The sequence below is a fragment of the Peromyscus leucopus genome, chromosome 14 (assembly GCF_004664715.2).
Source record: "Peromyscus leucopus breed LL Stock chromosome 14, UCI_PerLeu_2.1, whole genome shotgun sequence".
Taxonomy (NCBI): Eukaryota; Metazoa; Chordata; class Mammalia; order Rodentia; family Cricetidae; genus Peromyscus; species Peromyscus leucopus.
Window position 1 is genome coordinate 50,270,361 of NC_051075.1, and position 12,523 is coordinate 50,282,883.

General features: G+C 44.5%; 1 protein-coding gene across 9 annotated transcripts in view; it reads left to right on the top strand.

Moving 5' to 3' along the window:
- The window catches only part of Sipa1l1 (signal induced proliferation associated 1 like 1), a 300,159-nt gene that overhangs the window by 212,316 nt on the left and 75,320 nt on the right, over positions 1–12,523 (top strand). For all 9 annotated transcript variants that reach the window (XM_028877330.1, XM_028877339.1, XM_037210693.1 and 6 more), the window contains one exon: positions 8,566–8,740. In XM_028877330.1, coding sequence (XP_028733163.1) covers positions 8,566–8,740 — 175 coding nt within the window. The remainder of the gene's footprint in view (positions 1–8,565; positions 8,741–12,523) is intronic.

The following is a 12,523-nucleotide window of genomic DNA, read 5'->3' on the forward strand; positions in this document are numbered from 1 at the left end:
TAGTCTCATTTTACCCTAGTAGTAAGTAAAAGTAGCTTGACCTTGCATATAAATTTTGACTGAGTATTGAATAATATTTTGTGAACAAGTTTTGTCTATATTTCTTAATCAAAAATTCTGATTTTTATGAAACTGAAATTGAACACCCAATTTCAAGGTATTTTAAATCTCTTCATCCATTCAGTGAGCATATAAGATAAGTCGATGGAGCTTTCTGAATCCTCCTTTCTCTCTCAGGCTTCGCACAATGCATTGTAGCTAAGTCCTTTCAGGTGAAGACACACAGAATCTTGTGAGTGTCCATCTTTGTAGCATTTAACTTTGGAGCACATTGAATGCTTCCGAAGGTGGCTGCTACATGAGCTGGAGTACCCTGAGGACTGTCTCCCAGCACATATCCTGGACATTAAGAAAGAGGAGGGCCTGGGGTGGCTGCTTCAGCTTTATTAGTTCAGTTAGTTCAAATTACTGCACTTACCCAGGAGGGAGAAACCCACTCAGGCATTGATAACATAGTCATCTACTTAACATTCTCAATCTCTACAGGACAGATTACTTCATATAAAGAAGGTGCTTTATTACCATTTTCCTTGTTTTAAACATATTAAATTTAAAATTTCATGCTCCAGTTGTGGATTTTTATGGGACGTCTGGCACCTTCTGTGTCCTCATAGTGATTGCGGCGTGTTGGGCCGCAGATGGTGCTGCTCTGCCGTGAGCATTTCCTGGTCCCTCCAGCACAGGAAGCGTAATAGGAATGCCATAATGAGTTTAACTCAGTTACATTTATTTAATTCACAGAATTGGCCATTATTCTGTAATTACCACTTTCCTTTTCTTGGTTACTAAAATATTTCCTCCTTCATAAATTATTAATTATAATATATGGTAATTGTTTTCTTTAGTTAAACATTATAATATGGCCATCGGTGGATCTCCCCGGTTTTATTCTGGAAAAGGTGTCTTAAATGTGTTATCCTATAGAGTAGGGTTTCACCGTTAGGCAGCCATTTTCGACAGACGGTGGGATCTAGCAATTAAAGCATGGTGTTCTGTGTGGTGAGTGCCCAGCTGTTCTTCACTCTCCCACTCTGGTTCTGTCTTGTTTGTCCTCTGCATAGCCTTCCAGCCTGGAGTCCTGCTGGTGCACACTTCACAAGGCAGTCACGAATGCCTGGGAGAGCCACTTGGAGAAGTCGATTCTTTAGGTGCCTTTAGAGATACGTACTTTAAAAAGAAATTCACTCGGCGGTGGTGGCACACGCCCTTAATGCCAGCTCTCGGGAGGTAGAGGCAGAGGCAGGCGGATCTCTGTGAGATCCAGGCCAGTATGGTCTACAGAGTTCCAGGACAGGCAAGGCTATGCAGAGAAACTCTGTCTCAAAAACCAAAAACCCAAACCAGCCAAACCAACAAAAGGCAAGTGCAGCGCACAGCACACTAACCTATGGAAAACAGATAGGCTAGTACACAGCCCATACCCGTGAAGATGCAGGGTCACACATTGCTGTAACAGAGGTCAAGCTTAACATACACCTGCAGACAAAGAGAGACGTGGATCAGAACAAGGTGCCTCTTGAAGGGGAAGAGGCTTGCAGTAGGCTGAGTAAACGATCTGATGTTCCAGACCCAAGTCAGTAGGAACAAGGCGGTAGTGGGGGGTGGGGTGGGAGGGAGGTTCAGTGTATTCATCAAGCAGCAAGCCGGCCCACTGAACAGGAGTGTGAAACACATACAGGGGTCAGGGGGCCATCCCTCACCCCCACACTTCCCCCAGAGTACTCTTGAGTAGGAGCAGCAGGAAATATTAGTTAAAGGATAGAGGGGAGAGAAGCAGATAGAACATATAAGATAGACTCAGAAGCACCTGGATCCTAATCCATCATTTCTGACTGTCTCTGCCCTAAGGTATTTAAAGGAATGCCAAGAGCGGAGCAAAAGACCTCCCCCTAGCACAGCCAAGTGCAGACCATCTCAGACACCTGCACTCAGGCCCGTGATCCAATCATCCTCTCTATGCAGACCTGCTGGGTAAAGCTCAAATGTGTTCCAGCACAGGGGGAGTAAAAATAGAGAGCTTTGATGAGCACTGACAGAGCCAGGTACTGTGAGAAATAATTTACAGGAATTATCCAGGCTCACAGACTTCATAGCCCACATTCCTGACCCCTATACTGTATGCCCCATTCTACTCCTTCTCTTGAGTGGGGAAGAGCCTGGAATGATGAATCTGAGTCTCACTGATGAGGCTTCAGTAGCCAGTGTGAAGTGTAATGTGTTAAGCCCAAAGAAAATAGAATAGGACTGACTTACAAATGTCAGAGCCACGCTTCTAGTGGTAGAAGGAATCAACAGGCCTGCTTTCATTAGGAATGTCAAGTCACATATACCCAGTTGTGATTTTGCCTAATGAGCATCCATTTTAAAAGTTGTCCATTAAAAATAACTCCACATGAGAATGTGTTGTTTCTCAATTTTGAAAACAGTTGCTTTTCAGATTATAGAAGGTAAGGAGGAAGTGTAGTCATTTTACTGTACACCTGCAGCACATGCTAAGAACGGCTGTCTGGAAAAGGACGGTGCTTTTTTCATAGTGGATAGGCTGATCCTTTGATAGGCTGTGAATGGAACTCTGCTGACTTGGCCTGTTCACTGCCACAGTGCATGATTGTATTGTGAGGCTAAATGAGTTTGACCGGCCACTGTCCTCTGTATTCAGGCAGCCTGTTTTGAAAAAAATGACCCATGGGGAAGCATTCTGTCTAAAACCAATTTTCTGTGAATAACACTTTGACAGAATAGTGACATCCCTAGAATTTAAATTTCTTAGATTTTACACGTGGAGTTTTATTTCCTATTTCCTTGGACACTTCCTGCTTACCTAGTATGTTTTATGGACCTTTCTGTGTATGTAAAGGTCTAGTCATTTATACTCTGGTTAATACTCTATTGTGTGCTCTACCACTGATGAATTAATAATTTCAGTTTCTCTTTTTATGATCCATGTAGTTGATCTCAGTCTTTCACAGAATGTGCTTTAATGAAGACTTTTCCCTATGTAATTGAAATTCATCTCAGTGTCAAGTTAGATATATTTATTATCAGTTTAATACCATCAGATGAATCTTTTTATTTTTGGAGAACTTTTTCACAATATATCCTAGAATAAAATTAGATTATGTGTGTGGAATATTTTATTTGCATTATGCCAAAGATAAAAATAGATTAGCACATAATCTGTGCAAGTGTACATAATTTTGAAAATATCTGCCAAAAAAAACTTCCCTGCCCAACATCCATGTTTTCCCTCCCTCCCTCCCTCCCTCCCTCCCTTTATTTCTTTTGTACTGCATTTTTGTTTGTATTCTCAATGAAGACATAATTTCAAACCAGCATTTAAAAGTTTCCAGTACTGATGTTTTCCCAGTCTCTGCCATTCTCGTTGGAAGACAATAAAGAGACTCATCTTTAGGAAGAGGTTGAGAGAGTTTTGTTTATGGAGACCAAACCAAAGTGAACAGTCTGTCTGTCTGTGAATTCCTGTTCCCAGCAGGCCGAGGAGCTCCCCGCAGACCGACCAGCCCCCATTAACTCCCCCCCCCCCCACAGCTAACCAGGGAACTCAATGGAAGAACATTTTCAAAACAAGTTCTTGCTTCTGAAAAGACGGAAGAATGCCTCCCACTCTTTCCATTCATTCCAGCCAACAATCCTGGACCTAACATATAATGAAACCGGCCAAGGCTCAGGAGGTAGACTGGCTGACGATCTTAAGGTCTGTGGATGGCACAGTGAAGAAGGTTGTGGCTTTTCTTTCTGATTCCCAGTTTGGAATGGGAAGAAGCCTAACACTTTTGAGTCCTGATAAGCACAAACAAAACTTCTCAAAGATTTTATAGATTAAAAAAAAAAAAAAACCATCAACACAAGATGTTTGAATATCCTCCCTGCACATGGGGGTCACTGCTGGAGAGAACAGGTAGGTTGGACTCACGACTCTGTGGATCTTGTTTTCCACAGGGTGGCATCAGACACTGGGTACTTCAGTGGTCTCTTTAAGGCTTACGTACATTTCTGTGAAGCCACATGGAGGACAGGAATGCTGCTGGGACGTCCCCTGTCCAACAGTGGTTCTCTTTGTCCTCAGAGAGGGCCTGTCTGTCATCCACAGTCTTGGGTGGATAAAGCAGCCGGTTCTTCTTGTAACTCTCCCAACATTTGCTGTATATCCTGAGTACTGGTAGGGCTTGGTGCCACTGATGTGATGTGGGCATTGGCTCTCAGGGAGATGACCGGAAGACAAGAGTCTAGAGACCCTGGAGAACTCATGTCCCATGCTTTAAGAACAGTGGTACAGTGAAAGATCTTTTTAATATTTCACACTTCATAAACATCTAGATTGGACATTTAATCCTAAAGGTTTATACAGACAAGGTTGTCATTCACTGTAGGGCTGGTCACCCAGTGTTCCTGAAACAGGAGACTCCCTAAGATGTGCCCGAGGACCCTAGTACTGAGATGGAGTCAGCTGGTCCTGAGCTTGGCTGGCTCTGCCCTCTTCCCAGGATTGCAGGAATTTGTGAGTCGGGTTGTTCTGCTTCACCACAGTGCCTAGAAACAAACCCTTTCAGAGAGTGGAGTCTTTTTGGATATTGGAATAGTTCAGTAGACTGCTAATTGAACATCCCTATATCAAAATTCAAGAATGCTAACATTGTATCTGTCTCTTGGTGCTGTGTGAAAGGAACCAGATTGGTACTGTTGGTTCAGATCAATGGGTGCACCCATCACCTCTGATACAGGTTGAAAATGGCTTCACTTTGCTGAGATCCAGCTTTTGTCCCGTTGGACTGACCAACATCAATTTTTATAGACATAGATGCCTACTATCAGGCCTGGTAGTGCACACCTTTAATCTCAACACTCAGGAGACACGCAGGTGGAACCTCTTTGAGTATGAGGCCAGACTGGTCTACAGAGTGAATTCTAGGCTAGCACTAGATAGTAGCCTTGTCTCACAATACAAACAAACAAGGAAACAAACAAACAAACAAACAAAAAAAAAACCCAGACATTTGCTATGTGACCAGACACGTGGATCAGGGCCCCAAAGGATCAGCGTGTCTGAGACACAGGACTGTATTCCATTACTGAAAAGCCCAGACATACTCACCAACAAAATTTACACTGCATAGAACCACCCTGTTTCCAGGGTAATTCTCAGTTCATTGTTACTGTTTTGCATTTTATATTTAAATATTCTATATTCCCATTCATAGCCCACACAGATGTATTTTTGCCTCTCAGAGAAGACAGAGATCTATTCCATTGAACACTGCTAACAGTCCCATGGTGCTCAAGCCATTGACCCTGACCTGGGTGTCACTGGCCCCTGCCCCTTCTCTGGACATGTTTGTGTTACACTTGCGTAACCCCTGCACAGTGCCTCACATGCCAGCAGGAAACGTGGTCACTAGCGAAGGATTTGAGGAGTCTTGAGTTCAGAGAACGCCACCTATGTTTGATTTAATTGGAGCAGAAATCAAGTTTATAGTCATTGACAGTTTAGGAGAACAGAGCAGGTGGCATGTGGCACAGTTTTAAACTGAAGAAAATGTGACAATCTAGCAGATTTTCTAATCCTCTTAGAAAGCACTGTTCCTTTCAAACCAGCGAAACCCGAAACCAGCTGGTTGTCTCTGGGAGGAACTGACCCCAGTATCCAGTGACTGTGTAGAAGGGCACATTGTGTCCTTTCCTGGAGTCTGGCTGGCTGGTGCTTTCAGATGCCTAACTTATCTTACTCGGCAGTGGATGCTTTTTAACATGATAAATGAATCCTGTTGAATTTTCAGTGAAACCATAGGCCTGTAAGAAGTTCTTTAAAATCACCTACAAACCCAGAGTGATAAAATGTTTCCCACTGAGCAGGCTGACTTCTGTTTTGTATTTGTGGCCTGTGCAGGCTGATGTCTGAGGCACAGCCAGACAGGGGAACTCAAAGCTCCCTCCTGTCTCCAGATCACTATCTCTGATGGTTCTCCCTGCAGGGAGGAGATGCTGCCACTCAAACCCAGTCCTGGGAACTGGCTGTGATAAAGACTGCCTTTGTAATGGACAGAGAGCCTGCCATTCTGGACTTACTCTCAAAGACCTATTAGGGCTCAGTTCTAAAGCCAGGATGAGACCTCTCCTCTTGGGGGTTCCCCTCCTAGCATTAGCCACATTCGGACAATTGGAGCAGCCAGCTGAGTAGAGATAGAGCTTGAAATGTCAGTGATTTTACTTCGATATTTTGTTTGCTTTTTCTCCCTAAGTGATATACAAAACAAACCAGCCAACCACATGTATGCCTGTTACCAATTAAAGTGAAGTAAGGATACTGCCATGTTAAATGCTATTTTTCCCCTAGTCCAGTAGTAGTTTGTCTACTTGCAAGGCTCATGCATGTGCTTTATGGCTCATGTGGCCTTACTTTGTCACCGTAAGTGTAGGGACCGGTGAGCAGAGTGCTCCTGGGCAGTTGAGCCTGTGTCTGGGACTGTTGAACTCTCTCACCGAAGCAGGGTGAAAGGAGAAGCAAGCAAAGGATTTCTTTATGAACCGTGTGATTCCGTGTTGATAAAGGCCCAAGGCCTCAAATGGCAGGGTCTGAATATGTTTTCAGAATTGAGAGATTTTCAGATTGTCGAAGGATGATAAAATATATGCACAACGTGCTAATATTCCCAGTGTGATAAGGGATAGCATCCCACAGTCAAGCACATGAATATTTATGCAGGGGATATATGAATATTCATGCCAAGAAGAATAAATTAAAAGTTAGGATGTCAGTCCTTTATCAGTTTTTGCTGCCAAGTGTGTTTGCTTAAATTGATTTATTTTTCAGCTTGAGAATTACAAATAAATGGCTTTGGACCCATGTGTTGAATGTCAGATACAGAATAAAACAGGCAGGCTTAGAGGCACACCCCTTTAACCTCAGCACTTGGGAGGTAGAGGGCTGGTCTCTTGCAAGATCAAGGCCAGCCTGGTTTACATAGGGAGTTCCAGGCCAGCCTGGGCTACACAGAGAGACCCTGTTTTTTGTTTTGTTTTGTTTTGTTTGTTTGTTTGTTTTTAACAAAGGAGAGGCGGAAAAACTCCTCATTGCACAACTTCCTTTCCTTCCATTCCCTTTTCTGTCAGATGAGTAAGATCAAGATCAAGCTGGTAAGCTGCTGTGGAGACCGGATGATAAGTTTGCGTTGGGTATTGTATGTGGTATTTGGCAGGTAGCAGGTATTCGATACATGCTGGTTGCTGACACTTCACCTTACCAGGCACGGGGGCTGCACCTGTAGTCACAGCAGCTCAGGAGGCAGAAGTAGGAGGGCTGTTTGACCTCAGGAATGTGGGGCCAGCCTTTATGCTGTGCTCGGTCAGAATCCAGTGAACTCTACGCAAACACATAGCACCAAGTGACAGCCTCAGCTCTCCTGTTGTTCTTAGATAACGTTCTCAGATTGGTGGCTGCAGCACCCTATGGAAGAGGGTTAAGAGCTCAGCACTGGCCACACTGGATCTCAGCGCCTACATTTTTAAGTTGCAAACTTGCTTCTTTTTTGATTTGTTTTGTTTTGTTTTTCGAGACAGGGTTTCTCTGTGTAGCTTTGCGCCTTTTCTGGAACTCGCTTTGTAGATCAAGCTGGCCCCGAACTCACAGAGATCTGCCTGGCTCTGCCTCCCAAGTGCTGGGATTAAAGGCGTGCGCCACCACCGCCCGGCACAAACTTACTTCTTATTGAGAGTTCATATCTTTTTGAAAGTTGTTTGTAGGATGACCAAGCTTTTCAGTGATGAAAAGGTGTCTTGATTACTGTTAGTTCATATTTGAAACTCGGGACTGCTTCACTCTGAGTGCAGTGGGAAAGGAGTGTTTGCCCCCAGCTGACCTGCCCTTGAGAAGTCCCCCCAGAATCCCTCTCAGGCTCTTGCCTTTGAGCACAGTTTGGAAGAGAAGTTTCTCTAGCTGTGTGCTGGTGACGCTGGACTCGACCCAAGCTCTACGTTAGGATCACAGTTTAATACACTGTTCAAATGGTGCTGGTGCAAGTCTGCTCAAATTCTTAAATACCAAGTTTATTAATGGGCCTTTTAGTTCAATACCATTTATTTTAAAGTAACTTTTGATAAATAGACCTCTACTTTTAAATGTACAAAGGCCTCAGATTTGTAAAGGGAAAGATCATTCAGGATTAACTGGCAGTTGGGGTCAGGCTGTTCATCAACCTTTCATAGTTTGTAAATCCTGAAGAGAAGTTTCCTAAAACCCGCCATCTGGTCTGATGCTGTATTGACATGCAAGAATTCTACTTCACTTCTTTGTCTTTCTCTTTTAGCTCAGGAGGGTTAGAGGTTTGTTTGTTCCACTGTAGTTTTTGGATCTCGGACAGAAGAATTCAAATGGTTTCCTGAGAAGGGTGCTAGCTGTGTGCCGGGCATGTGCCCTGCAGGACTTGTTAGCATTGGAGGGTAGAGTGTGCTGGTCGCTCCTTAATGTCCCTGTGTGCCCTGTCTCCACAGCTGAACTACCAGCAGAAAGTGGGCATCATGTACTGCAAAGCAGGCCAGAGCACCGAAGAAGAGATGTACAATAACGAGTCTGCGGGTCCAGCCTTTGAGGAATTCCTTCAGCTTCTGGGAGAACGAGTTCGGCTAAAAGGCTTTGAGAAGTATCGTGCACAGCTTGACACCAAAAGTAAGAAATACTTACACCTTCCCGCTGGGCTTGATTTCCCTTGCCCTGCTGATGTGCAGCTGCTAAATCATCTGTGAACAGCGCTGCCACTTCCTGCAGAAAGCTGCTGGTGAGGGAGGGGAACCGGGCTGGGAGACGGAGCGCTAGGACTCTCAGAGACCATAACCCGAATGGCTGGGATGGGACTCGGATGCATTGCTGCCATCAGAGCTGTGGATGGGTCAGGCATGGGCACAGATGGTGCACAGCTACAGAGATTTCACCACGTGTAGCTGAATGTTGGGGGATTTAAAGGTCTAGAAACGTAATCTGATTGTAAGACCTGGACATCTTTGCTTTTATTGGTTTGTTATATAATCTTTGTGCTCTTCTGCATAGCCAACCTTTACATAGCTTTCTTGTTTATTTTTAGTCTTTCTTAATACTATTGTGTGTACATGTGTTTGTGCATGGTCTATGTGGAGTCTATTCTCTCTCTCTCTCTTGTTTAGTCAGCAACTCATTATGTATCTTTGGCTGACCTGGAACTCACTATGTAGACCAGGCTGACCTGGAACTCACAAAGACTTTTCTGCCTCCTCAATGCTTGTATCATTACACCCATCTTCCTTCTACCTTTATGTGGGTTCAAACTCAGGTCACCAGGCTTGTATGGCAAGCATCTCTACCCTCTGGCCATCTTGCCACCCCCATCCGTATTCTTTAATCTCTGGGAGTTTGTTTATGTTACTTTGTTTTTGTTTCTACGGTTATTTTAAGGGGGTGATGCATGTATTTGCACATGTGTGTTGCATGTAGATGCCATTGGTCAACCATGGATCTTCCTCAGGAGGCATCCATCCTGTGTTTTGAGACAGGATCTCATTGACCTGAAGTTCACATGTAAACTAGACTGGCTGGGCAGTGAGCCCCAGGGATTGGCCTGCTCCACCTCCTCAGTTCTCACCACAAGCTTGTGCCAGCATATTCAGCTTTATCAATATGGCTTCTGTGGAGTCAAACTAAGGCCTTCGTGGCAAGAACTTTACCAGTGAGCCATCTCTCCAGCCTCAGTTTATCTTAGATATTACTGTGCTGCTTTCACGCCATATCCCATTGTACTTTGCTTGTATTTCCTCCATTTCCTGTCTCTTCTTCCTTGTCCTTACTGGTTTCTTCCTCCCCCAGATAGTGTCCCTTGTGCTTGTTTATTATGGGAATCCCTACGAAATTAGGCTTGTCAGTTTGGCTTAGTGTGTTGGTTAAAGGCCCAGGATGAGACCTTCGAGGCTGTCTACCCCACCCCCCCAAAGCCCACAGGAGGATAGTTAAGCGCCCAAGTGGTGGCTTGGGTGGCTGGCAGTGTGTTGGCTTCTGCTGCACCCCTGTGTGGAGGCTCATTGAAGCTTGGTCTCAGAAACTGTCCTTAGACACCTGTGGTGGCCTGTTTTTCTTTCGATGGTCTTAGTTTAGTACGTATGTTTTGCAGTCTGTAGCAATCTCTCTGGTTTTCTGTACAGGAAATTAAATAAGGCATTGACTCATGAAAACAGAAAAGCATTCATAAACTCCACTGCAGGGAGGATTTCCTGTTGCCATAGTTTTACTGTTGCCAGCTTGGAGACGACGTGCAGGAGAATATGAAAAGCCATAAATAGCCTTGCCTCTTAAATATTGTGTTAATGTTCGGCCCTGCTTACAGCTGCGAAAGCTCTTTAATCGTTCGGTACCCTTTCAGCTCTTTTTGTCCAGATATTCTAGTCTCTCCCTCCCAGGAATCGTGCATGTCACAATTTGTCCAGTTCTACAGATCGTCACCATAGAGAACTCTTGAAATAAGTGCTCTGCTTCTGAAAATGTATGGTCAGACTGGAGCCCGTAAGATTGTGTGCTGTTCATTGATCTGCCCGTTTCTAGCCACCACTTCATGATGTGGGATGATGTGATAAAGGCATCTCTGAAGTGACAGGCATGCACTGTGATGGCTAACAGCAGTCGAACCACTGAAATAAGCACTTGGTGTGTATTTAGTCCCAAATCCTAACTAGAGGAAGGTGGGCCTGGATTGGCAGACTGCCTCTGATTGTATAGTTTATGTAATACAGTCCACAAAAGTGTTCTCACTCAGGAGGGTCCAGAAATGGTTTATGTCTTTGCTTTGTCAAAATACCCAAGACTAGGTAATTTGTAAAGAAAATGGTTGGCTTAGCTCTGGAGGTATGAGACCATGGTGCTGGCATTTGCTGGGCTCTTGTGAAAGCCTCACAGTGCCAAGGGCACAGGTGGAGGAGGGCACACCAAAGGCAGGAAACCAGGCAGCTGGGAGGGGTTGGTCTCCATCTTGTTACAGCAGCCCACAAGTACTGTCCTGAGTACTTGCTCACAGTGACCTACAACCTGCTGGGTCCACCTTTAAAAGGCTCCGCAGCCTCTTCCTGCTGCCATATTGGGGAGCGGCCACATTCAAACCACACCCAGACCATGGCAGAGCTCCATGTTTCCTAAAGTGAAGGAGGGTCAGAAAGTGTTTCATTCAGAAGCTCCAAAGAGTGTACAGAATTAGCTCTTGTATTACAGGTCAGCAGGGTGTAGGCCTCATATTTAAGCTCATATTAAAGAGGAATTAGCCCCAAGTCGACAGTCGGCATGCTGAGCAGCCCCTTATCGGCTGTGATACACCTAGAGACAGGATGCAACTCTGTGTGCGTTCATACTCTCGGCCATCTTTTTCTATCATGTTAAGAAACTTTTTCAATATAATTTTTAGAAGGAAAAAAAATGCCATGGTGGCACGTGTCTGTGGTCCTGGAGCTCAGGAGGTAGAGGCAGGAAGGTTAGAAGTTCAGTGTTGTCCTTAGCCACGCAGGGAGTTTGAGGCCAGCCTCGCTGTGTAAGATCCTGTCCCCAAAGAACACAAAGAGTCTTTTCTGCAGTAGAGCACAGGCCAATCTGTGGACTTGCAGCTTTTCCCAAATTGAAATCGTGTGTTGTTTTTATGTGTGTTGGCCTCTCGCGTTTCAGTCACACACAGGCTGTGTGTGTCACTAGTGTACTAAAGCTGATGAGGTTCCGGTTTGGTTTGGTCCCTTTTTCCCTCAGCGTTGGGCTCCAGTTCTGATCATTCCTGTTAGCACATCTTCAAACTCCCTTTTCTTTTCCTCTCTTTCTTTATAGTGTCTTAATCCACATTAATTTGACCCAGTAACACTTCGGATAAAATATGGTAATTACCAGGACCAGAAGTTGCATTTGGTAATTTTTTTTATATCTTCCATTCTCCAAGCCTCATTAGGGTCACTTTGTCCCTTAAATCTTTGAACGTTTTTTATGACAGTTAAAGTCTTCTGTTTCTGTCTTTCTGGGTTTCCTCCTCTTGCTAGATTTTTCCTGGTTTGAGTTGCGCCTTACTACTTCACCTGGCTGGTTATTTATGAAGTGCTGCATTTTGTGACTGTCGTCACCAAGCATCTAGATTTTGTTGTCCTTGAAGTGTTGGGTTTTATGTGGGTGTCAGTGAACTTCCCAAAGGGACCACTTGGTTTTCCTGAGTCTTGCTTAAGCTTGGCTACTGCTACCTATAGTAGCCTGTGGCATTCCTGAGACGTGGTGTATTGTGACCTGACTACCATCCTGTTGAACAGGGTGTCTCCAGTGTGTCTGTTTGGAATTCACATGTCTTCTGACTCTGTACTGTGAACACTGCTTGGTTGTAATTAGCTGATAGCTCTTGCCCTAATTATTTTCCTTGTTTAGCTTTCAGGAAGTAACCCTGTGCACATGCAGTACTCAAGGGCACCTTGTTCA